Source organism: Cotesia typhae, unplaced genomic scaffold (genome assembly GCF_013202065.1).
Source record: "Cotesia typhae breed Kobodo isofemale line unplaced genomic scaffold, CoteBio_Ctyphae contig_5, whole genome shotgun sequence".
In the NCBI taxonomy this organism is placed as follows: domain Eukaryota; kingdom Metazoa; phylum Arthropoda; class Insecta; order Hymenoptera; family Braconidae; genus Cotesia; species Cotesia typhae.
Window position 1 is genome coordinate 11203539 of NW_027423757.1, and position 25316 is coordinate 11228854.

The 25316-nt window shown below is 28.4% G+C and overlaps 8 protein-coding genes across 8 annotated transcripts in view; 7 read left to right on the plus strand and 1 right to left on the minus strand.

Moving 5' to 3' along the window:
• Nucleotides 1–887: 887 nt before the first annotated feature.
• On the plus strand, nt 888–2906 carry LOC141530582 (odorant receptor 4-like). The gene is made up of 9 exons (XM_074247770.1): nt 888–1119; nt 1197–1316; nt 1387–1504; nt 1743–2004; nt 2087–2194; nt 2273–2363; nt 2421–2557; nt 2648–2780; nt 2856–2906. Exons 1-9 carry the CDS (start codon nt 976–978, stop codon nt 2904–2906), a joined length of 1164 nt encoding a protein of 387 aa, XP_074103871.1. The 5' UTR covers nt 888–975.
• A 794-nt stretch (nt 2907–3700) lies between these two features.
• LOC141530581 (odorant receptor Or2-like) lies at nt 3701–5521 on the plus strand. Its single transcript, XM_074247769.1, has 9 exons — nt 3701–3844; nt 3932–4057; nt 4120–4237; nt 4332–4593; nt 4660–4776; nt 4854–4944; nt 5058–5194; nt 5287–5419; nt 5471–5521. The coding sequence occupies exons 1-9, from the start codon at nt 3701–3703 to the stop codon at nt 5519–5521; spliced, it is 1179 nt and encodes a 392-aa protein (XP_074103870.1).
• A 565-nt stretch (nt 5522–6086) lies between these two features.
• On the plus strand, nt 6087–7984 carry LOC141530577 (odorant receptor 4-like). Its single transcript, XM_074247765.1, has 9 exons — nt 6087–6230; nt 6297–6416; nt 6508–6625; nt 6721–6982; nt 7046–7165; nt 7227–7317; nt 7519–7655; nt 7735–7867; nt 7934–7984. The coding sequence occupies exons 1-9, from the start codon at nt 6087–6089 to the stop codon at nt 7982–7984; spliced, it is 1176 nt and encodes a 391-aa protein (XP_074103866.1).
• A 442-nt stretch (nt 7985–8426) lies between these two features.
• LOC141530573 (odorant receptor 4-like) lies at nt 8427–10556 on the plus strand. Its single transcript, XM_074247763.1, has 9 exons — nt 8427–8728; nt 8795–8914; nt 8973–9090; nt 9240–9501; nt 9559–9678; nt 9912–10002; nt 10071–10207; nt 10297–10429; nt 10492–10556. The coding sequence occupies exons 1-9, from the start codon at nt 8585–8587 to the stop codon at nt 10540–10542; spliced, it is 1176 nt and encodes a 391-aa protein (XP_074103864.1). The 5' UTR covers nt 8427–8584; the 3' UTR covers nt 10543–10556.
• A 674-nt stretch (nt 10557–11230) lies between these two features.
• LOC141530580 (odorant receptor 13a-like) lies at nt 11231–13298 on the plus strand. Its single transcript, XM_074247768.1, has 10 exons — nt 11231–11374; nt 11434–11553; nt 11639–11756; nt 11922–12186; nt 12260–12400; nt 12576–12666; nt 12742–12878; nt 12971–13103; nt 13172–13174; nt 13251–13298. Exons 1-10 carry the CDS (start codon nt 11231–11233, stop codon nt 13296–13298), a joined length of 1200 nt encoding a protein of 399 aa, XP_074103869.1.
• A 756-nt stretch (nt 13299–14054) lies between these two features.
• LOC141530418 (odorant receptor 13a-like) lies at nt 14055–16413 on the plus strand. The gene is made up of 10 exons (XM_074247498.1): nt 14055–14198; nt 14271–14390; nt 14456–14573; nt 15338–15419; nt 15493–15633; nt 15704–15794; nt 15859–15995; nt 16058–16190; nt 16265–16267; nt 16366–16413. Exons 1-10 carry the CDS (start codon nt 14055–14057, stop codon nt 16411–16413), a joined length of 1017 nt encoding a protein of 338 aa, XP_074103599.1.
• A 1889-nt stretch (nt 16414–18302) lies between these two features.
• Nucleotides 18303–25316, minus strand: part of LOC141530583 (uncharacterized) — a 56266-nt gene continuing 49252 nt past the window's right edge. The window contains exon 6 of the mRNA XM_074247771.1: nt 18303–18556. The gene's annotated coding sequence lies outside the window, so the exon portion shown is untranslated. The remainder of the gene's footprint in view (nt 18557–25316) is intronic.
• LOC141530419 (uncharacterized) lies at nt 19300–24840 on the plus strand. The gene is made up of 17 exons (XM_074247499.1): nt 19300–19443; nt 19608–19727; nt 19793–19910; nt 19980–20259; nt 20328–20450; nt 20534–20624; nt 21275–21411; nt 21491–21670; nt 21771–21777; nt 22252–22479; nt 22548–22667; nt 22832–22949; nt 23013–23292; nt 24101–24223; nt 24293–24383; nt 24448–24584; nt 24657–24840. The coding sequence occupies exons 1-17, from the start codon at nt 19300–19302 to the stop codon at nt 24838–24840; spliced, it is 2481 nt and encodes an 826-aa protein (XP_074103600.1).

The window sequence follows — 25316 nt, forward strand, 5'->3', positions numbered from 1 at the left end:
TTTCCTTTTTTTTAAGGTCCTTAAAAATGCCATGTCTTTCTTCACTGTTTTGACGTCAATGCGATAAAATTGTTATCAACTAAAATTGGTTCTAAATTTATACATGAATTTTATTAAATAGATTAGAAATTTAGAAAATATTATTTTTTTATTTACTTATCTTAAAAAAAAATTTTTTTATGCGTTAAAATAATTTTTTTTTTGTCGTAAATTGTTTGCAAAAATTGATTCAGTTTAAATTTTAAGTTTTATTTAATAAAAATTGACATAAAGTTTTGTCCAAGGAATTTTTGGTATTTTGAAAATAATTTTTATTGAGTAAATGCTTTTTAAAAATTAAAAATCTCCACAGAAGTTTGAAAAATTTGATTAAAAAAATTCCCTATAGCTGAAAAAAAACTCTAAACTTTTTATGAAACAAATACGACTTTCCAAATTTTTAGAACACTTATTTTTTATTTTATCTGTCCGAAAATTAATTAAAGACACTGTTTTAAATTGTGTATTTAATGTAAAAATAAAAATTATCAACCCATAAAAATTCGACAGAATATTTAAAAAAAGGATTGAATATTTTTCAAGAGAAAACTTTACCAAAATCGACACATAATATAATTTTATTTAATAAAATACACAAAGACAATCTTCAATAAGAAATAAATGAAGACATTAAGTTTCGATTTAACTGACTAGAAATAGCAAAATTTGCATCTAAGGCAAAAATTTTGGACATCGCGTGATGAAGATTTCGAGGAAGTAATAGATAAACAAATGTTCTATGAATAAATTAGCCTCACGAAAAGCTAGAGCTAATTAAATATTAATGCGCCTCGACTATTTCTATTATCATAAGCCTGTCGCCATAGACATCTAATGGAATAGACAACGCAGCTTTGAGAATACTAATCATTCTTAGAAAAACATTAGTAATAATTTCTACTTCAGTATTAGTCGTGACTTAGACTTCAAACTGCGATGAATATTCTCCAAAGCCCGCACTTTCAAGATTTCAAAGTCGTGCTTTCTCTCCTCGGACAATGGCCTTCTCAGTCGCGACTGCAACGATACAGTGCTCGATTTTTCGTGTTATTTGCTATTTTCAGTATTTTGACACCAAAGGTAACTGTTAATGCTTGTAATAACCATTCAAAAGTGTTTTAATGATAATTTTTTGAAAACTTTTAATGATAAAGTAGGTTATCAAATTTGTTGAAGTGATCGATGACATTGACGGAATCATCGCGTGCTTGCCCATGATTTTCGTCCATCTTACTAGTCTTACCAAATATTTCAACTGGATTATAAATGCAAGCAAAGTAATATAAATACAATAAATAATTTTTTTTTTTAATTTTTTTGAAAATTTCTTTTCACCTTTCTTATCAGTTCGACCATCTCATTTTTCTGATCGAGCGTGATGGAAAGACTTTGGAAGTTAATCAAGATATTGAAATTATGGACGATTGGTTAAGAAAAATCAAAAGTGTTTCAACAACTTATACAAGTACCAATTTTTTTTTTTAAATAAAATAAATGATTTATTTGAAAAAATTTTTTGTGAATTTTGAACTTTCGATAAAAATTTTTTATTTCATTTTAATCAATTGAAAAAAAATGTTACTTACCATTTTTTTATTTTAATTTTATATCTAAACAACAAACAATTCAAATTTTGTCTTTTTTTGCATAAAAAAATTTTTTTCAAATATTTATTAAGTTTTTTTTTAATAATTAAATTTCAGCTTCTATGTTCGGGATCCTCGGAGTGTTTTTGGTCTCTCCAGCATTTCCAAAAGTGCTTGACATAATAAACCCATTAAACGAATCCCGTCCGCTGTTACAAATCTACGAAACAGAATATTTTGTGGATGAAAACGAGTATTATTTGTACATACTGCTGCACGCATATATGACTGTACCGATTTCTATGGGGGTCCTTATATACTTTGATATTCTCCTTGGAACCCATGTTTACCACGCTTGCGCAATGTTTGAAATACTCCGGTACTCTTTAAATTTAAAAAAAATTTAATGAAATATTTAATTTAAATTAATTTAATTTAGTTACCTTAATTTTTTTTCTTAGAACATATTTGAAGACAATTCACATAGAAATTTGCGATGAACAAGTTGAGGTGAAAGATAAATCCAAGAAAATAATCCACTGCGTTCGCATGCACAGAACTACTTTAGAGTAAGTTGCAAAAATATTTTTTTTCGATAATTTTTTAGTTATTTTTTCGAAAATTTTTGAAAACAATTACTGAATTAGATTTGCCGATGAAATAGACGCGGCTTACAGCACAGCTTGGTTCATCATGCTGATAACTTGTCTTGTAGGATTGACCTTCACAGGAACAGCGGTAAGATTGATTATTATTGATAATTTACTTTCGTAAAATTCACAATATTTTGTACAGACAGTTATGAAGCTCAGTGAAACAAACGAAGCGATAAAATACGTTTCATTTTGTACGGGCCATGCGTTTCATCTTTACTTCACTAGTTTTCAAGGACAACTTCTTATAGACAACAGTGAAGCGGTCTTTTATGATACGTTAGTATTTCTATGAAAAAAAAAATTTTTTTTCATAATTAATAAAAATTTGTTTTGAAAATTTTATTAAATAAAAATTACCCTCTTTAGTTACTTATCAGAGTGGTACAGAATTCCCGTCTTATACCAAAAACTCCTTATTACAATAATGATGCGAAGCATGAATCCCTGCAGAATTTCAGCTGGAAAAGTATACATTCTGGCGATGGATACTTTCAGTTCAGTAAGTTTAATTATTGAACACTATGCTCAAAAATATCGGAGCGTAAAAATAACATTTTTTTTTTTAAAAAAAAAGGTGATACAAAAAGCGATGTCTTTCTTCACAGTTCTGTCATCAATGCGTTGAAAGTATAAAAAATTAAATGTTGTTCTTATTGTTACTTAACTTTTCACTATCTGTTAAATATAATATAATTAATAAATAATTAATAACAAATATTTTGTAAATATTAATTAAATTTATTTATTTTTTGGTCTGAAGATTACATTTTAGTGGAAATTTAATAATTTACAAATGAAGAGAATAAAAAGACACAATGTTTATTTTTAATATCATAAAAAAAATTTTAATCATAAATTAATCACATTAAAACACATAATTCATTACATTTTAATTTTTCTAGGATTATTTTTTAATTTAATGTTAAAAAAAATTTTTTTCAAAACCTCAATTCAATTTTTCATTAAAAAAAAAAAAATCAACAGACACTCGACGAATTTTTTTTTTTTTTTAATTTTTTCAATTTTGAAACTCAGTTATTTTTTATAAATTTTTCTCGTTAGAAAAAATCATAAAAATAGACAAATGTCTGTTAATTTCAACACCATAAAATTTTTGTTTCGATTTTAAACTACAGCAAGTGTTAAACATTGTAAAAATAAACTTCTAAAAACAATTCAATCTCAATTGTGACTTACACTAACGTGACAAAGTCAAATCAAGCGTGACTGTATAACTAAATAAATTATTCGTTCTTCACGCAGCAAAGGTTATAGCTGATAAAATATTAACGCGTATATTTGATGAAGCTTTCTGCGGAAAAGATCTAACAGAATAAAGAACAAAGCTTCACTTTGAGAATAACAATAAAAAAGTAAGTTCATTGAAGTAATAGTCTCAATATACACACTGCAACTGCAATGAATATTCTGTATACTCAACATTACCGAGAATTCAGAGTCGCCCTTAGTATCCTGGGACAATGGCCTTCCCAGCCGCCTTTTCAGCGATATTGCGCACGATTCGTAGTACTTCTGGCGATCTTTAGCATTATAACACCCAAGGTACTATTTATAAGATCCTTTAATTCTATGTGTGTAATAATAGAGCTTCAATTGAAGTAAGAGTTAATAAATGTGGTTGAAAAATAGATAATCAAGTTTGTTGAATGTATTAGAGATGTCGATCTCGATAATCTTATCGAATGTCTGCCGATGGTTATGCTCCACTTGGCGAGTCTTTGCAAATATTTCAATTGGATTTTCAATGAAAAAAAGGTGATTGTATTTATAAATAAATATTCATTTTATTTTTATTAAAACAGCTCAACAATTAATAGGTTAACAATATGTTGTTTCTTATTGATCGTGATGGACAATCTTTGACAGTGGACCAAGATATCGGTATCATGAACAAATGGTTAGAGCGTATACGGAAAATTACTTGGAGCTACACAAGTATGTGCAATAAATTAAAAAAAAAAATCAATCTTTCAATTTTTAATTAAAAATTTGTGCAGCTTAAAAATTTAAAAATTAAAAAAAAATACAGTTTCTATGTTTTCAATCCTCGCAATGTATCTCGCATCGCCGGCAGTTCCAAAAATACTAGACATAGTTGCTCCGCTGAATGAAACTCGTGAAAAAATTTTTTTGTATCAGACGGAATATTTTGTTGACCAAGATGAATATTACATTCATATTTTGATTCACGCATACATGACCGTACCGATTTCTCTCGGTGCTCTTGTCTACTTTGATAACATGCTAGCGACCAATGTCGCTCACGCGTGCGCTATGTTTGATATTGTCAGGTAAAATTTTGAACAAACATTGAATAAATATAAAAATAATTTTATTTTGTAAAAAATAATTTTCAGCGCTTATTTGGGAAAATTAAATTACAAAAAAGTAAATTTTGAAAATGATGATGATGATTTAAGGAAACTACACGGAAAAATTTGTCGGTGCGTTGATATGCACAAAAATGCTCTGAGGTAAATAGAAAATAATAATTTTTTTTCCGAATAATTTTTATTGAATAAAAAATTAATTACTCGAATAAAATTCTTAGATTTTCTCGAAATTTAGAGTCATCAGTTTCATTTGTTTTGTTATTAATTTTACTGTTTAATTTATTGATCCTCACCGTGACTGGAATGGTGGTAAGTGTCAAACTTCAATGTAAATGTCAAAAATTTTTGAACAATTTCCAAATTTTTACATTCAACTTACATTCGTTCAATCAAATATTAAATTACTTTTTTTACTCATACAGACAATTATGAAACTAGATCAACTCAGTGAAGGGCTAAAATTCGCTGCATTCACACTCGGCGCCGTGTTCCATCTTTTCTACACCAGTTTGCACGGCCAAGATCTTATTCAACAGAGTAAAAAAGTTTTCCATGCTGCGTGCGTATTTTTTAAATTTAGCACAAAATTTATTTCAACAAAAAAAAATTTTCCTAACCAAATTACCTCAAAAAAAAATTTTTTTACGTCAGTTACATGTCACAGTGGTACAACTTACCCCCTCAATGCCAAAAACTCCTCATTCCAATAATGATGAAAAGCATGATGCCATGCACAGTAAGAGCCGGAAAAAAATTCGTACTCTCTATGGAAACATTTAGTATGGTAATAATTCAGAAATTTCTTAATCAGCTTACTCAATAATTTTTTTTTCAGGTGCTTCAAAAATCGATGTCATTCTTCACTGTCCTGTCGTCGACTCGCTGATCCACAAATTTTTGATATTCTTAATATTTTAATACAAATATTTGAAGTTGATTGTTTGCAAAATATATTTTTTCACAATACAGATAATCAAACTTGTCATTTTATTATTTTTATTATTATTGTTTCCAAATAAAATTGATATTATTTATAAGAGTAGTAAAAAATTTTTACTATTCTACAAAATTTGGATTGTTCCAAAAAGTCAATTACAAAAGTTAAACGAACAAAGTTGCAATCAAAAGGTAAAAGTAACAAAAGTCAAAACAGACAAACGCTTAAACTATTATTGAAACTTGGCAAAAATGAACAGAATAAAATCCCAGTCAAAAAAGACAATCCAAGAACCTGCTAGTTAACTATAGCATGTCTTTTGATTTGCAATCCCTTTGATGTCAATCACGAAACGTCCATAAATTTCTAGTTAACGACAGCTGCAGTATTAAAAATTTAAACGGTACTTGGAACAAGCATTGACACAATATGGACGTCAATAAGTTCAAACTGAATTTTAAATCAAGTTACCCATTGTTAGTGTCATGCTATCGTTGACATTTCAATTGCAACAATGGATATCTTACAGAATCGTCATTTCACAAACTACAAGTTTATATTCACTTGCTACGGACAGTGGCCATATCAGCCGCGTTTCCAAAAAAACTGCCTGAGGTTTCTCATCACCATGAGTGTTTTGAGTATTTTGACGCCTAAAGTAAAACATCAGTTGCTATTTGTTGTCAATAAAATAAATATACTCACTAATTAATTTTTTGGACAGACGATTCGGTTTATTAAATATTTTGGAAACATCGACGGGATGATTCAATGTATTCCTATGATTGGTGTTCACTTATTGGGACTTGTCAAATATTACAATTATACTTTAAATTACAGATCAGTTAGTTCGATCAAATTTTTTTGAATTTCATTATTTTTTGAATGTATTTTTGATTGATTAACAAAATTTTTGAAAAAAATCAATATTTTAGATCAGACGCTTGTTTTCGTTGATCGAACGCGACGGAAAAGCTTTAAAGAACGAAGAGGATAAGCAAATAATGGAAAGATGGCTGACTCGCGTAAGAAAAATTACAACCGCTTATACAGGTACTTTTTGAAAAATATTATTTCATTCCAAAAAAATAATTTTACTTTGAATTCGCTTGATTGTGCCAAGATTTAAGAATGTATCTACCCGACAGCGGCCATGTTTCCGATCCTGGGTCTGTTTTTGGCGTCGCCGGCCATTCCTAAAGTTTTGGATTTCATCAAACCATTGAATGAAACTCGCGCTCTGATTTATTTGTACGAAACCGAGTATTTTGTGGACCAAGACGCGTATTACGTGCCGATTCTCATTCACACTTACATGACTGTTCCGTTGTCAGTTGGCAGCATTGTTTTTTTTGACAACATGCTAGGGACGTTCATTCATCACGCGTGCGCAATGCTGGAAATTCTCAGGTTTGGACAAATCAAATTTTCATTTGTAGGAGACAAAATGCTGAAATTTTTTAACTTTTTCAGCAATTATTTACAAAGGATTCATTTAGACGCTGAAATTAAGAGAATTGATAATCCTGTAAGGCTGGATAGAATACGGAAAAATATTATTCGCTGTATTCATATGCATCAAAATAGTTTGGAGTGAGATATTTTTCAAAAATTATTATTTATAAATTTGAATTTATTAATTTTTGTTTTTAAGGTTTACTACAGAGCTAGAATCGTCGATAAACATTGCATGGCTCATTGTTTTAGGGTTCAATTTATTGATACTTACTGTTACAGGTATGACGGTAAGTTATAAATCAAATTAATTGAGAAGTTCAATTTTTTACTCTTCAAAATTTATCACAAAAATAATTAAAAAATTTTTTTTACTCTGATTACTTAAAAAAAAACCTGGAAGTTTAAAAAAAAAAATTTTATGTAGCTTATAAAAAATTTCCCATGTATAAAATTTGAAACTTGTAAATAATAATTTGATAAATATCTAGACAGTTATAAAAATAGATCAACCAGACGAAGCAATAAAATTTAGCGCATTCACCATGGGTGCCCTTTTCCATCTGTTTTATAACAGTTTTCAAGGACAAATACTGATTACACAAAGTGAAAAAATTTTTTATTCCATGTAAGCATTCAATAATTTCTCAAAATTCGATTTTACGCCAAAAACTTTAAGTTACTTTTTGAAATAAGTACATTTATAGATACACGTCTCAATGGTACACTCTACCTTGTTATCATCAAAGACTACTGAGTACGATGATAACAAGAAGCCGCTCTTCAGTCGCAATCACTGCGGGAAAGTTGTATATTTTATCCATGGATACGTTCAGCATCGTGAGTACAATCTTTTGAATCACTTTTTTAATCAATTTTATTGTAAATTTTGGTTTATTATTGAAGGTACTGAAAAATGCGATGTCTTTCTTCACTTTACTATCATCTGTGCGCTAAAAGATCGGTGAAATATACGTCAAAATACGAGAAACATACCAAAATTGACGACGGCGTTGATTAAAGATTGAATTTTTATCAATTATATCAAAAATATATTTTATATTTATATAATACTGTTATTTGTTTTTTGTTATATAAATAAATGTTCTGTAAATAAAAATGAACCGACACTTACCTCGCAGAATTTTAGTAAATTTTGATAAGCAAAAAAAATTTTGAAAATTTTCAACTGTAAAATAACGAACAGTAAATTTGGAGAAGGTAAAATTGGAAGACCTTAACAGTTACAGTAAAACTCAGTTCAAAAATACAGTGTATAAATTTAAGAGGTTTGCATGTCTTTTGATTTAAAAGTCCAATTGATATTCAAAACAAGAGTTCCGAGTATTTTCGCTAACCAAAAGCATCATTTATAAAATCATTAAGAATTCAAGCGGTTTCCAGTAGCACGAAGTTCCATCGGAATATTTAATGATTCTAAAGACTCGTCATGAAAACACCAATCGCTTCAATCAGTAACACATCATTCTCTTTTCGTGACAATTGTTTTGAATTTGAAAACTATGTTCACGTTCTTCGCAATATAACAAAGCAATTATGGATATTTTGGAAGATCAGCATTTCAAAAATTACAAATTTCTTATGTCGTGTTACGGGGTGTGGCCCTACCAGCCGCGTTATCAAAAGTACTTGCTGAGATGTGTCGCAACGATTGGTATCTTCAGCATTTTAACGCCCAAGGTATTTTTCAAAATATTACAAGCCAAAATAAACTTTTTGTATGACCAAATTAATTTTTCTGAATAGACAATCAAATTTATCGAATATTTGGGCGATTTGGACAACATGATTCAGTGTATACCGATGCTTTGTGTGCATTTGCTAGGCCTGGTAAAATTTGCCAACTGGATGTTCAACGCCAATGCCGTGAGTGTTAAAAATGATTTTCAAAAAAAAAAAATTTTTGACAATTCCAAATTTTCAGATAAAACGATTGTTCGTGCTAATGGAGCGCGACGGAAAAACTTTGAAATCTGAAGAAGACAAAGAAATAATGCAGAGATGGCTGCTACGTACTCGGAAACTGACATCCGCTTACACAGGTATCAATTCACTGCATTAATTACAATGAACATCAATTTGATCCTCATGAACCATTTTTCAAATTTTTTCTTACCAACGAAACAAAACATCGATTTTGTTTCGTTAATTCTATTTCGTCGATGAAGATATTGATGAAGGTTTGGCATAGCTGCCATGTTTCCAATACTAGGACTGTTTTTGGCATCGCCGGTTTTGCCCAAAATTTTGGACTTTATCAAGCCGCTGAATGAAACTAGAGATCTGATTTATTTGTACGAAACTGAATATTTTGTGGATCAGCGGGAATATTATCTGCCTATTCTTTTGCACTATTACCTGTCGGTGCCAATTTCTGTGGGTGGAATTGTTTTTTTTGACAACATGCTCGGGACGTTTATACACCATGAGTGCGCGATGCTGGAAATTTTGAGGTTTTTATCAATTTACCTTCAGCTAATGATTAACTTTTAACTGTTTGAACTTTTCAGTCTTTATTTGGAAAGAGTTAATGCAGGTAGCCATGTAAAAAAAAATCGTGGGAAAGAAGAATTGGATGTAATACGACAGAAAATTGTTCATTGCGTCCATATGCATCAACATAGCATGGAGTAAGTAATTGTTGTTCCAAAAATGAAGAAAACTTTATTTAGAAATTTTCCAAAAATACTGCTTTACATAAAATTTGAAGAACAATTGATTAATTTTAGTCACTATTGCAATAATGATTATGAAAAGAGAGATTTTGAAAAATTTGATCAATTTTAAAAGCATTAGTTCAAATGTAAAAATTTTTTTGACAAAATTTGGAAAAAAATTCTTATATTTTTTTTTTTAAACCAAGATTTGCTTTACAACTGGACTCATCGATACACATCGCTTACTTCATAGTCCTCGGGTTGAGCTTATTAGTCCTTACAGTGACTGGTATGACGGTAAGTATTTTTTGAACTTTCTTTTCAAGTATACAAAATTCATGAAAGAGAATTTCAAAAAATATCAGACGGTCATAAAATTGAACCAAACAAACGAGGCTCTCAACTACGGCGCCTTCACAATGGGCTCCATTTTCCATCTTTTCTACAGCAGTTTCCAAGGACAAATACTGATTACGCAAAGTGAAAAAGTATTTTACTCTGTGTTAGTAATTTTGTAATAAAAAAATAAACATTTCTAATTTTTTTTTTTTTTTGCGTCAAATTTTGAAATATAAATGTAAATATTTTTAGTTACACATGCGACTGGTATAACCTGCCGAATTACCATCAGAAACTTCTGAATATAATTCTGCTGAAGAGTGTCAAACCTTTCACCGTGAGTGCCGGAAAATTGTACATCTTATCAATGGACACTTTCAGTATTGTAAGTTTATTCTTCAAGCGAACAGTCGAGCCAATTTTTGACAAACTTTGCTTTTTTTTAAGGTGCTAAAAAACGCCATGTCTTTCTTCACTGTTTTGTCATCGATGCGATGAATTATTTTGCGAACATAAATACTATCAACTGACGCCAAAAAAAAAGAAATTGATAAATAATTGAAAGTACTATTTTTAATAACACAAAAAAATATTATTTTTTTACAATAAATTTTGTAACTCACATTGAAGGCTTGAAAATAAAAATAAGTGCAGCTTCAAATAAATGCAATTAAATTTCACCCAAAATTTTTTTCAACAAAACAACTTATTTTTTAACAGTTCCAAATTCTAACTTCTTTTCTGAGAAAACTATTTACACAAAAAATAAGTTATTATTTTTTAAAAGCAAACTATCGAACTCACAGAATTGAAATGTAATAGCAAAAAAAACTGTCAAGTCGTTTTTTAGTAAGTAAAATCTTGAACCTTCTCAAAAGACACGCAAAATTAAATATTCTACTTGAAAATTAATGAATTCACATTGAAGTTGCGACATTATATAAAATTATAATCATTAAAAACAGAATACTGAGAATTACGCGTTAGTATTAACAAACAGAGGCATTATCTAATGGAATACATAATGAAGGTAAGTGTTGTAGGGGAGAGTATGCACGCAATTGCTCGTGGCTTTCGAACAAAAGACATTTCACACGTCATTTGAGCCTTCGTCATCAACGATAGCCTGGAGAATTATTTTTACAATTACAAGTTATCAAATTTATAGATTAGTTTTGGACTAGCGATGGATATTTTTGATAAATCCTGCTACAAAACTGCCAAGAATTGCACTACTCTGATTGGTCGGTGGCCGTACCAATCTCGAAAGCAGAGTTTGATAATAATAACTCTTCTATGGATCGCACTCTTGCTGCAAGCTATTCCACAAGTATTATTTTCATTTGAATAAAATTGAGTTTTTTTCTCAAATTGATAACAATTTTGCAGATTATTGCCATAGTTTTGTACGCCGATGACCGTAATATTATTATAGAAGCATTGTCGACGTTTATATTAGATATTGTGATAACAACTAAGTACTTAAACGCGACTAATCACGCCGAATTGGTTTGTTTTTTTTTTCTATTTTTTTTTTTTTTTGGAGCGAGAAGTTTGATAATGAAAAAATTTGATAATTTACTTTGAAGTGCAGATAAAAAAATTATTCGATAAAATGGAAGTCGATTGGAAGTTGCTGAAGAATGAGAAAGAAGAAAAGATTCTGCTGCATCATTCAAATGTCGGAAAATTGTTGGGAACTGCGTACACAGGTAAATAAAGGCGTTTTTGAACCATCAAAGCATTCGAAAGTGTTTTAGTTTGAAATTGAATTTGATAGAGTTTCAACTAGAACAGTTCGAAAGCATTGCAGTTTAATAAACATTGTGAAGAACAGTGATAAATAATAATCATTAAGTAATAATAATAATAATAAGCATTTTTATTAACATCGGCAACGATATTCGTTATGGAACCAATTTTACCAAGGATATACAGCATGTTTTCAAAATCTAATGAAATTATTCCGTATGAATTCGCTCTTCCGCTAGAGTATATAATATTTGAAAAAGAGGATCATTATTGGTTGATGCTGATTATTACTAATTTGTTCGCTATTATAATTGTGTTTGGTATCGTTTCATGTGACCTTATTTTTATAACATTGCTGCAACATATTTGCGGATTGTTTGCAGTTTTAGGGTAACATTTTTGTATTTTATCACAAAAAAAAATTTTTTTTATAATAACAATAAATTATGTTTTCTGTTTGTAGGTATAGAATAGAACACACACCTATCAATGACATTTATACGGAAAATAGAAAAGAAGAAGCCATCAGTTATCAAAAATCTGATCAAGATACTTCTTACCAGCATTTAGTTTCATGCATTGAAATGCACACCAGAGCATTGGAGTACACGTTTTTCATACTTTAAAACTCGTGAAAAAATTTTCTGGTACAGCCGTATAGTTTTTTCAATAAAATTTCAAAAACTTCAATGTAATTGAATTTTTAGAAAATCAGAAAATTTTTTCAAGAGAAGTTTAAAAACTAATTACTCTTATTAATAATTAATTTATTGTTAAAGATTTGCAGAACATCTTGAAAACTGTTTTGCGCTAAGCTTCGGTGTGGTGGTTGGGCTGAATTTACCGCTTATGAGTGTCTCCGGTTTTAACGTATGGTCTCAAAATTACAATTGTACCGTTGTATAATAAATTTAAGTGAAGGGGATTATTGAACTTCATTTTCAGATCATAACACAATCTCACACAGTGGAGCAAATAGTGAAAGGAATAGCATTTATGGGCAGTCAAATGTTGCATCTCTTTTTTGACTGTTACATGTCACAGAAACTTAATGACTCCAGCTCACGAATTTGTCAAAGCATGTAAGCTCGTCTTTACTGAAAAATAATTTGATTGATCCTACTCTTAAGTTTCTGAAGTAACTTTTATTTAATTAAAATACTTTCTTACACAGCGCTAATATAAAATGGTACAAACATTCTGTACAGTCCCAAAAATTGTTAGTTTTAATGACGGTGAGAAGTCAAGTACCCTGCAAATTGACGGCTGGTAAAGTTATGGAATTGTCTATTGAAAACTTTGCAATGGTAAAAAAAAATTTTTTTTAGTATCTGCAATAAAGCGTTTTATTTTTTTGATTTTCACTTTTTTGCAGATGGTAAGTCAACTTAGTAATTTGGAGCAATTAAAAAAAAAAAATTATACTGAAAAAATATTGACATGTTTTTTTATAGTTAAAAACGGCTGGATCGTATTTCACAATGCTGTTATCGATGCAGTAAATAATTTATTAATAAGTAGATAACTTCGTTAATGATATTTGTTAATTGTTAACACATTGCAATTGAAATAATTGAAGCGATTAAAATAGTTACTGTTACAGAAAAGCTCTTTTTTTTCTTAGCCACACATTTTTTAACGCAATAAATCAGACATAATCAAATAAAAAAAAATAAAGTTATAAATGAAATAAATAGAAAACTTTTTTTTTTTTCAACTTGAAGACAAAACAAAATTTTATTACAATGCCCAGTTGTTGATTGCATCCATTGGAAATTTTATATAAACTTTTGTTAAGAACTAAAATGTCAATTTAATAAATTCATATTGAAGAACCTAAACTTAACACAGAGATAGAATGACTTTCGAGTTAAAACTAAGTGACTAAAATCTTTCAATTCTCAAAAGACACGTAAAATAAAATATTCTGCTTGAATAAGCTTAAATTTGTACTAAATGCGCCACATTCTAGAGCAATATAACTGCACAAAATGTATTATTAAACGTCGCATGACAGAAGTATCAAACACAGACACCATCAGATGGAATATTTTATTAGGTAAGTATTGAAGGGGTGAGTCTTTACACGCAAGTAACCGCGACTTTCAAACAAAATACATTTTATACATTTCCCGAAACGTTCATCATGAAAAACAGACTAAATCTTTTTCTCAGTCGTTAAATTATTTCAAAAAATAATCGAATTGATAGCCGAGTTTCGGTGATAAAACGCGTTAGAAGTAATAGCTATCTAAACAATGGATATTTTCGATCAGCCCTGCTACAAAACCACCAAGAATTTGGCTACTTTGATTGGCCGTTGGCCGTATCAGCCCCAAAAGCAGAGTTCGATTATTATAACCATCCTATGGATCGGGTTCTTCTTGCAAGCTATTCCGCAAGTAAACGACATCTAAGATAATGCCTATTTTTTTTTTTTTTTAATTAGGACAATAATTGTAACAATTTTTCAGAGTTTTGCTCTTGTAATGTACGCCGATGACCGGGAAGTATTTATTGAGGCAATCTCGACATATGCAGTGGATATTGTGCTCGCTGCCAAGTATTTAAACGCAACCTATCATGCTAAATTGGTCCGTTTTTATTTTATTATTTTTTTTTTTTCATACTTTTTCATTCGACTGATTTTGGATTATAGATAAGAAATTTGTTCGATAAAGTGCAGAGGGATTGGAAGTTAGTGATGAATGATGAAGAAAAACGTGTTCTGCAATATCACTCGGAAATTGGAAGATTATTGACAATTGGATATACAGGTAAATGAAGAACTAGTGTTTTAAACAATTAAAACATTCGAAAATGTTCTAACTTGTGAAAAATAACTTCTAAAATTATTGCAAGAGAATTTTTGATTGCTTAACTAAGACATATTTACTCAAAAAAAAATTAATAAACAATTAATGAATATATAATAAATTAACAGTAAATAAATCATTCTTATTGGAAAAAATTATTCGAATTAGAGAATTTTTAAAGATTAATTGAGAAGTTGAGTTTCAAAAGGGTATCTTTTAATTTTTGATTAATCGAGACAAAAAACTCGTTATCTCCAATTATAAATATTTTTATTGAACTTTTTTAATTTAGCTACAAGGTGCTATCGTTTATGAAGCTACAATTCGATTTTGATTCCCAAATCTTCATAATTCTTGGAGTAATTAATATTAAAAAGTTCAAAAAATTGCTCTTTCAAAATATGAAAAGATACCTTTTTGAAAATCCGCTCCTCAATTAAATTACTCTAAAATTTCATCGCGGCAATTCAGTTAGAACAATTTTGAATCTGTAGTAGTGTAATCAGTATATAATGATAAATAATAATAAAAAGTATAACAAGCATTTCTGACCGTAACGCTGGTGACATTCATAATGGAACCGATTGTACCAAGGATATACAGCTTTTTTTCAACATCCAATGAATCTAGCCCCCTTCGATTCGCCCTTCCGGTGGAATACGTAATAATTGACAAAGTAGATCACTATTGGCTGTTGCTGACAATCTCTAATATATTCGTTGTAGTTTTTATATTCGGTATTATTGCATGCGACGTTATTTTCATCACACTACTGCAGCATATTTGCGGGCAATTCGCTGTTTTGGGGTAACGTTTTACTATTTTTGATTACTAAAAATCTTCCTTTTTACATGACAATAATTTACAGCATGTTTTGTAGGCATCGCATAGAAAACACGCCTACTGCTGAAATTACAACAAAAAACGGAAAAGAAGAATTTAGTAATTCTCAAAAAATTTATCATGATGTTTCTTATCAACATTTGGTTTCATGCATCCAAATGCACACCAGAGCTATTGAGTACGTTTTTTTAATACTTTGTGATTTTGGGAATTTATTATTACTGTTATTGATTGATGAATCATTGAAGATTTGCAGAACTTCTTGAAGAGTGTTTTGCTATGAGCTTCGGCGTGCTAGTTGGCTTGAACTTACCAATGATAAGTCTCACCGGCTTTCAGGTATGGTTACCAAATTAAAGTAACCAAAAATATTTTTAAACTAACCTTTGATGTTCACTTTCAGATCATTACGCAATCTAATACAGTCCAGCAAATTTTAAAAGGCTTGACATTTATTTGCGGTCAAATGCTCCATCTTTTTTTCGACTGCTACATGTCGCAAAAGCTCAATGATTCAAGCTCACAAATTGCTCAAAGCATGTAAGCATGTCTTTATTAAAATTGAAGGATTTTTAATGGAATTTCTTCTTTTTTTCACACAGAGCTAATGTGGATTGGTACAAACAATCGATTAGATCACAGAAATTGCTAGTTGTAATGACAGTGAGGAGTCAGGTGCCCTGCAAATTGACTGCTAGTAAAATTATGGACCTGTCAATTGAAAACTATGCAATGGTAAAAAAAAAAAAAAATTATTTATTTTACCTTTTTAGAAAATAATTATTTTGGATTTTTTTTTTTTCTTGCAGATGGTAAGTATAAAATGATAAATTTCATTTTATACTAATTTTAAGAGTTTTACTTTCATGGATTGTAAATTAAAGTCAAAAAATATAATGTTATCTTGCAGCTGAAGACGGCTGGGTCATATTTTACAATGTTACTGTCGATGCAGTAAAAATTTTGTCGAAACTTCGTCGGAGATATTTTCTACTAGTTTTTACAATGTGATTAATATAATCAGAGAATTAGTTTTATAGAAAAATCGATGTAATTAGAATATTTAATAAATAGTCTCCCTTACATGTTTGTTTTTTTTGTGTTCGCTGCTATTTTCCAGAGCTGTGATGTCTGAAGAAAGGAAAATTTAATTAATGACATACAATTTTTGAAAAATAATTAATTTAAGTACCAACATTAGACTCAACAAATTATTAAATAATTTAATTATTTGTTTCTTTAAAAAATTAACTATCTTTTTCACGAAATTAGTAATTTTACAATTAATACGCAACTTGAAAAAAAAAATTCTTTGATGCTTAATTACGAAAAAATTCATAAACAAAGCTCAATTATCTTAGATTTATTTAAAATTTTATGTTATTGTACTTAATTGATTAATTTTGAATATTAAAAACAAAAAATTGAATTTTTATTTTAAATATTCCGTTTTTGAATATACGAAAAATTTTTTTAAATAAATAACTATAGTCAATTTTGTAAAAATAAACTTATTTGTAAAATCATTGACATTCAATATTTTTAAAACCACTTAAAAATCAAAAACAAAATGATTGTTGCTGTTATTGGTAGCATATTCGTTATTATAATTCAATTTCTTCAATAGAATTTTGGTTTTGGTATATTATCACTCAATTATTGTAAAAAATACTGTAGAATAATATCACTTAGATCACTGTTCGATAAAACGTGGTAAAATAATTAAAAAAAATTTTTTTTTTCAATTTTTTAGATACTTTTGTAGAAAAGTATGTATTTTCTATAAAAAAATGTATTCTTTGAATTAAAGATTGAAAGCAAAAATATAGACAAAAAATCACTTTTCAATTTTTTTCTATATTTTTCCATCAAATAAAAAAAAATTAGAAAATTCCTGAGTATAAAGAAAGTGGTAAAGAAATTTTTTTAAATGAAAAAAAAATTGATATTTATTAATATTCAATTTCACTGTAAAAAAAAATTATTTCCAAAGCGGGAAGTTAAAACAAAAAATCAAAATATTTTTTTTTACTAACTAAAAAACGGTTTAAAATTTTGGCTTGTAACCAAAACGATCTCCAAAGTTCAAATCAAAAAAGCCACGGGAGTTAGTCTGGGTTTACCATCGAGCAAGGAGCACATTCAACACTCAGTTACCGCAATGGACAGTACATTGCACAGTCTTTTGGGTATAAATCGATTTCTTCTGGAGCGGTTAGGACAGTGGCCGCACCAAAGTGAACTTAACAAAGTATTCAGTTTCATAAGCGCTGTTTTTTTTTCTTTTTTCTCAAGTTATCTTTCAGGTATTTTTTTAACTTTTTCGGATCATTATTATTATTTTTATCCTGGAATTTAAGATTAAAAAAAAAATTTTTTAGACCGGCGGGATGATTGCTGCTACGTGTGACATGCCAGTATTTTTGGAATCGATACCACCAGTTTTAGTGAGCTTTGTGTGTCTTATTAAATTCACTAATTTCATTCTCAACCGCTGATAAGGCTCATCTTTTAATTACAATTGTAAAGTATTGTAGTGTTGCGCAATAATTATGATAAAATTATTTTTTATCACCAGATGAAGAGGCTTCTTAATACTATGGATTATGATTGGAAGACAATTAATGATCCAGAAGAAAAAAGAATTTTACATTTTTGGGCGACAAGAAGCAGAAAATATATTATTTATTATTTCGGTGTGAATTTTTTTTTTTAAATAATTTTTTCAAATAATTTTCTTTTTTAAATTTCATTTAATGATGTCACCGTTGTTTAAATACCAACGCGTTTAATTTTTACTGATTTTTTCGAAATTCAAAATTCAAAATTTGAACTTTGGTCCTTTTTTGGTAAAAAATTTTAATTTTTTCAAAGAAAAAAAATTAAAAATATTAATATTGTATTTTCAATACAAAAACGTTTAAATTAACAATTTTGATTCATCAAATCAATTTTTTGAGTAGTAATTTGATGGTATTATAATTTTCAGGTCGTTAAAATATCCGTTTCGTATATGATGATCCTTCTTTCCACGCAGTGATTGGTAATTTAATAAAGATATTTGGGTTGCTGATATGTTTAATATTAAGTCATGTTTAAAGCTGAAATTGAATATTAATATATTTTTAATTAGTTGAATATTTTAAGTGTTCATAAATTAGGTCCTATTTATATATTTTTTTTTAATAATATAATATGTAGGAGTTGAAAAACAGCATTTTGTTATAAGCACAAATTGAAGTTTTTTTTTTAATTTAATAATTAAATAATAAATTTTATTAATCTTTCTTGTAAAAATCTCTAAAAAAAATCCTTATTTTTTTAGTTCAAAATTTTTTAGTAAACTTTTTTCAAAAAAATTTGAATAAAAATCAAAAATTTTGTGAAGAAAAATTTGTTGAAAATTCTAGACTAATAATTTCACCAAAAAAAATTTTTTTTACAACTTACACGCACTAAAAATTGTATATAGATAGAAGTAAGCTTCAATAAATTAATTTTATGATTATTATCAAACTTATTGAATTGTCCGGCAACTAAAATCTAATTTTAGTAAAAATCTGAAGAAAATTCAAAGTATAATGGACAATAAAGTATCACTTTTTCTCAGCCCGACATCAAAACTAAAACAGAATAACAAATATCAAACTTCGTCTGAAAAATTATAAATTTATAATCGAAAAATGACTTCTCAGTATAATGTCACAAGAAAAGATGATTGCGTGTGCTAATATCAAACTGTATAAATTGTCTGAGAGAATACATAATTAGGAGCGGTTATAGCGCATTCAGTTTTGACACGCAAGCTTTCAAACATCGGGACACTTACCCCGAAGTCATCACAATGGACAATACCCTAGACAGTTTGTTACGTGTCAATCGACTTCTTTTGTCATCCCTCGGACAGTGGCCGCAGCAAGATCGAGTTTCTAAATTGTGTACACTTACAAGCGCGATTTTCTTCCTTATTACTCAAGGATACTTTCAGGTATTTTAAAAATTTTTTACAGAGAAATTGGATGAAAAATTTGTTTCAAAAATAAAAATTGTGAACAAGAGACTTTTAAAATAAATTTTACGGCGCAAAATTTTTGTTCAAAAAAATTAATTACAATAAAACAAAATTTTGAATTTTTTAATTTTTGAAAAAAGGTTGGTGGAATGATTGCTGCTTGGTGTGACAAGCCAATATTTATGGAATCGATACCGCCTGTGTTGATAAGCATCGTATGCGTTTTCAAATTTATCAACTTCAATTACAATGCTGACAAGGTTTACAAAACAATGTTTTTTTTATAATTAATAATTTTTTTAAATTACCAAAAAATTAATGACAGATGAGAGCACTCCTCGAAAACATCCAAGCCGATTGGAATACTATAAAAGATGAGGAAGAAATAAAAATTTTGACTTCTTGGGCCAAAGACAGCAGGAAAAATTCCATCATGTACGCAAGTACGTTTAAAAAAAATTTATTATCAATCAATAATGATAAAATAAATTTTGATTTAATTTATTACTCAGCCGCGGTCTATGGGTCAATGGTTCCATTTATGCTAGGACCTCTGGTCCCAGTTTTCTGCAAGCTCCTGCCGGAAAGCTTGATCTCCTCAAACAGCAGCATCGCCAATTCAAAGCCTGTTATGTTCCATATTGAGTACTTGTATGATGTGGACAAATATTATATCCCGCTGGTGGTTCATTCATACTTTGGTACCATGACCTACATCACTGTGGTAATTGCAGTCGATACCATGTTCATGGTCTATGTTCAGCATGCCTGCGCGATATTTGTTATTATTGGGTACCAAAATTACTCATACATTTTTTTTGCAAATTAGGAAAATTTTTAATTTGCTTTCATTTTGACAGAAATCGATTGGAACATCTGGTGGACAATGATATTATAAACATCGACATAAATCCGCGGATTTCCAGCGACAAACCTTATCAGAATATGGTCAAGTGTATTATTGAGCACAGTAAGGCTCTTGAGTTAGTTAATTTAAATTTTTTAATTATTAATTTAATTAGTGGTAGGAAAAATTAGTATATAAGATATAAATTGTTTGTATCAGCTATGCGAATATGATTGAATCGGCGATGTCTTTTTCTTTCTTCTTTCAATTGGGGTTTAATATGATTACTATCAGTTTTACTGGATATCAAGTAAGTTTCATTTTTTTTTTAATTATTTTTTGTAAAATTATGAAAATTTCATTTATAGCACTCTTAAATTGTTGAAAAATTGTGTATTACTCTATCATCATTATTTATTGCACGCCTCATAGCACGAAGCGCGTGAGATTGTGCTTTATACCCGACTATATGACAAGAAAATTGAGCGCTGATATTTAAAAAAAAAAAAAAAAATACTCTGTAAGAAATTACTTAATTATTATTATTTTTTTTTTTTTTTTCAATCAATTACACAATTTATTTTTTTCTTAAAAAATTAATGAGCGTTATGAGGCGTGCACTTTTGGATTTTCCAAATTTTCTTGATTTCATATTTTTAATTTAAATTTAAAATCAATTTTTTATAGTTTTATTTAATAAAAAAAAAATTTTAATTTCTTCTCAGATAAAAAAAAATTTCAGAAGGAACAAAATTGATTGCAACCTGCAAAAAATTAAAATTAAACATAAAAACTGTTTATTTTATTTCAATTCCAATCGATTTTTAGTTCAAATTTATTAAAATAAATTACTTGTTATTTTTAATTCATCAAAGAGTAATTGATTGAACTTTATATAAAATTTTGAAAAAATAAATTTTCTAAATTAATAATATTACTTTTTTATTGTTATTTTATCAGGCTATAACAAAATTAAATCGTCCCGATGAATCTTTTCGATACGCAACATTCACAATCGCCCAAACTTGGGTTCTATTTTTTTTAAGCTGGCCGTCTCAACGACTAGCTGATGAAAGTACTCGAATAAGCGAAACCACGTTTGTAAAAAATAAAAACCATCACTTAGTACAGTAAGAACAGTAGAGAAAAATTTTTTTAAATTAAAATTATCCACAGGACTAGATCCAAGTGGTACCTGACTTCCTTGAGGTCACGAAAACTTCTCCAATTACTTATTCTAAGGAGTTCTGTTCCCTGTCAATTGACTGCCGGGAGTTTTTACATTTTAAACATGCAGAACTTCAGCTCAGTTGTCCGTACTTCAGTCTCATACTTTATGGTTTTATGTTCGATGCAGTAAATTTATAAAATAACAGTATTATGAAGATCAATTTTAAAATAGTCAAGTTTCATCAAAATTAATTCTATAAAATTTGTAAAAAAATTTTTTACCTAGTTTTCAGGTTTTGTATCCTATAGTTTTTAAATAAAATATGTTTAGCCTAAAAAAAAATTTTTTTAATTATTTTAAAATATAAAAAATAATCATTAAAATTGTGTAAAAAATTTTTTAAATAAAAATTATTACTCACTTATTTGCAGATTAATTTTTTTTGAATATTGGTTGTAAATTATAATTAAAATTTTCTATAAATGTCGAAATAAATAATTTGAAATTTCAGAGAAGAAGTGAATTGTCCAAATTTAGATTTAAATTAAAGTTCAAGAAAAGCAGAAGCATAATGACAAAAGTCAAGTCAATATTCCTCGAAGAAAATAACTTAAAGAGAATACAAAATAATGAAATTATCATGAAAAGTTATAAATTTATATTTAAATATTTTCTTAGTATCCGCTATAATGTTCAAAAAGTACACTAAGGGATATTAATATCAAATGCGCTGTGTACTTTCCAAGAGAATAAATAATAAGGGCAGCTAATGCACGCTTTACTTTTGACACGCGACTTTCGAAAAACACAAGGACACATTCATTACAATATTCACCCTCGACAAATCATCATGAATAATACACTGGACAATTTCTTGCGCTTAAATCGACTTCTCCTGTCATCGCTTGGACAATGGCCGCAACAAGACCGAACTTCGAAAATTTGCGCGCTTATAAGTGCCGTTTTTTTCCTTGCGACTCAAGGATACTTTCAGGTATTTTATTTTTTTCAGCGATTATTTTCCTTTCTAATAAATAAAGTGTTAATTAATTTTTTTTCAAGACTGGTGGGATGATTGCAGCCTTGTGTGATCCGCCTATTTTCATGGAATCGATACCTCCGGTGCTGATAAGTGTTATGTGTCTTGTCAAGTTTATTAATTTTAATTACAACGCCGACAAGGTTCGTTTAACTTTCTGAAACCCTAAAAATTTTTTTATCAATTAAATAACTAATTTAAAAAATTTTTTTTCATAAAATTCGGAAATCTAATTCATCAAAATTTTGTTTTTAATTTTTTTAATACTAAAAATAATTAATCTTTATTATTTAAATAATTATATTAGATGAAAAGACTTTTGGAAACACTACAAGCCGATTGGAATTCTATCGATGATGAAGAAGAACTTGAAATTTTGAACTCGTGGGCTAAAGATAGCAAAAAGACTACAATTATGTATGCAGGTACCCGAAAAATTTGTTAATTTTATTGAAAAATTTTTTTTTATCAAAATTATTGTAATTCAGGCGCAGTTTATGGATCCATGGTTCCATTTATGCTAGGACCACTAGTGCCAATAATTTGCAAATTTATTCCCGAAAGCATTATTCCTTCGAACAGCAGCATAGCTTTTGCCAGGCCATTGATGTTTCATATAGAATACTTGTATGATATAGAGAAATTTTACTTTCCGCTGGTTATACATTCATATTTTGGAACTATGACGTACATCACTGTTGTTGTTGCTATTGATACGATGTTTATGGTCTACGTACAGCACGCCTGTGCAATATTTGTAGTTATTGGGTATGATTCCAATTAATTACAAAATATTAAATATTTTAAAAATAAAAAAATATCATTTAGAAAATGGAAAAATTTTTTTTTAAACATATTTTTAATAAAAGAAGAATTTTTAAAGTTAAATTTGGTATTTTTAAAAATATTTTAATAAAATTAGGGTCTTTTTACATTTTACGATTTTACATATTTTTTTTTTTTTTTCGTAATAATCAATTTTTTGAAAAAACTACAAATTTGAATAGCGCGCCTTAATTTTAACCAATAAAACTAGTAAATTTTATTTAATAAGAAGTAAAAATTAATAATTGTCAATTTAAATTCAACAAAATATCACCGAAAAAATTTTCGTGCCGCTTGGGAATGAATCGTGGCCCGTTTTTTGCCAGTTTCGATCTATGACTAACTCTAAGACTTTTATATATTTAATTTAGAAGATTTTAAAGCCATATTTTAGTTCTATAATCTTATTACATTGATAATTTTTAATTAAATTGATTTTAAAATAAAAATATTATTTCCAAATTTTTTTTTAAAGTACTCAATCTAAATTATAAATAAAAATATCAAATTATTGCTATTGATTTTTTTTATCAAAATTCTTCAACTCATAAAAATTCAAATTTCTTCATTTTTAAGTTAAAAATTACTAAAGATCATCTCTAATGATTAAATGTTTAGTATTAAAATATATTTTTAAAATTTCTTGAGAATTTTTTTCCTAATTATTTATTTTTCTAATTATTTCCTAATAAGAATACGAATAATAAACAAAATTTCAACAATAATTCATGAAAAAAAATTTTTTTATTAGAAATCGCTTGGAACGTTTGGTCGACCACGACACAATATTTTTCAACGCCAATCCAGATATTTCAATCGACGAACCTTACAAGCGGATGATCAAATGTATAATTCAACACAGCAAAACTCTTGAGTTAGTAAATCCTTCAAAAAACTAATTGCTTAATTATAATTGTTATAAAAAATTGTTTTTATAATTTAGATACACGCAATTGATTGAATCAGCGAACTCTATATCGTTTCTATTTCAATTGGGAATCAACATGATCACTATCAGCTTCACTGGATTTCAAGTACGCTCAATTTTTGAATTCTAATTTCAAATTTATATTATTGAATTATTAATTTTTATTTTAGGCCGCAATGAAATTGAACCGCCCCGATGAAGCATTCAGATACGCAAGCTTTACAATTGCCCAAACGTTCCACCTATTTTTTGAAAGTTGGCCCTCGCAAAGATTGGCTGACGAAAGTGCTCGGATAAGCGAATACACGTTTGTATTTTAAGAATTTTTTCTCCTTAAAAATAAATTTGAATGTCAAGAAAATAAAAATTGAATTTATAGAACAAAGTGCGCTTGGTACCTCACTTCAATGCGCTCTCGGAAGTTACTTCATCTCTTTATAATGAGAAGCACTTCTCCCTGTCAATTAACGGCTGGTAATTTTTATGTTTTGAATTTAAAAAACTTCACCGCAGTCTGTAAGTCCTCGATGTCATTTCTCACACTTTTGTTTTCGATGCAGTAATTATAAATTTTTGACGTCTGTAAAGTTACACTGAAAAAATATTTTTGAATCAAGTAAAATTTAATTTAATCAAGAAAAATTTTTAAGTTTAAGAATTTTTCTATTCAAATTTTGAAGATAAAATTTTTCAAAATCATTTTTTTGATTCACATTAATTTTTTTTCCGTGTTTCTTTGATACAGTTCAGCATTAATGAACCAAAACAACAAAATTATAATTAAAGCAACAATTTTAAAATCACGAATGAATTTTGTTGCTTGAAAAATGACTGAGATATTTTGCAGGCGTAAATTTTTGATCATTTTACAATTTTTTCCGCATTCATCACTCTTCATGCTTTTTTTACATTTACATACAAACATTTTCATCTTACATACAGCATAAAATTTTATATTATGTAAGTATTAATACACAATTGTCATACTGGATTTTATAATAAACATTTTGTCATAATTATTGTTAAAAAAATTATTTCT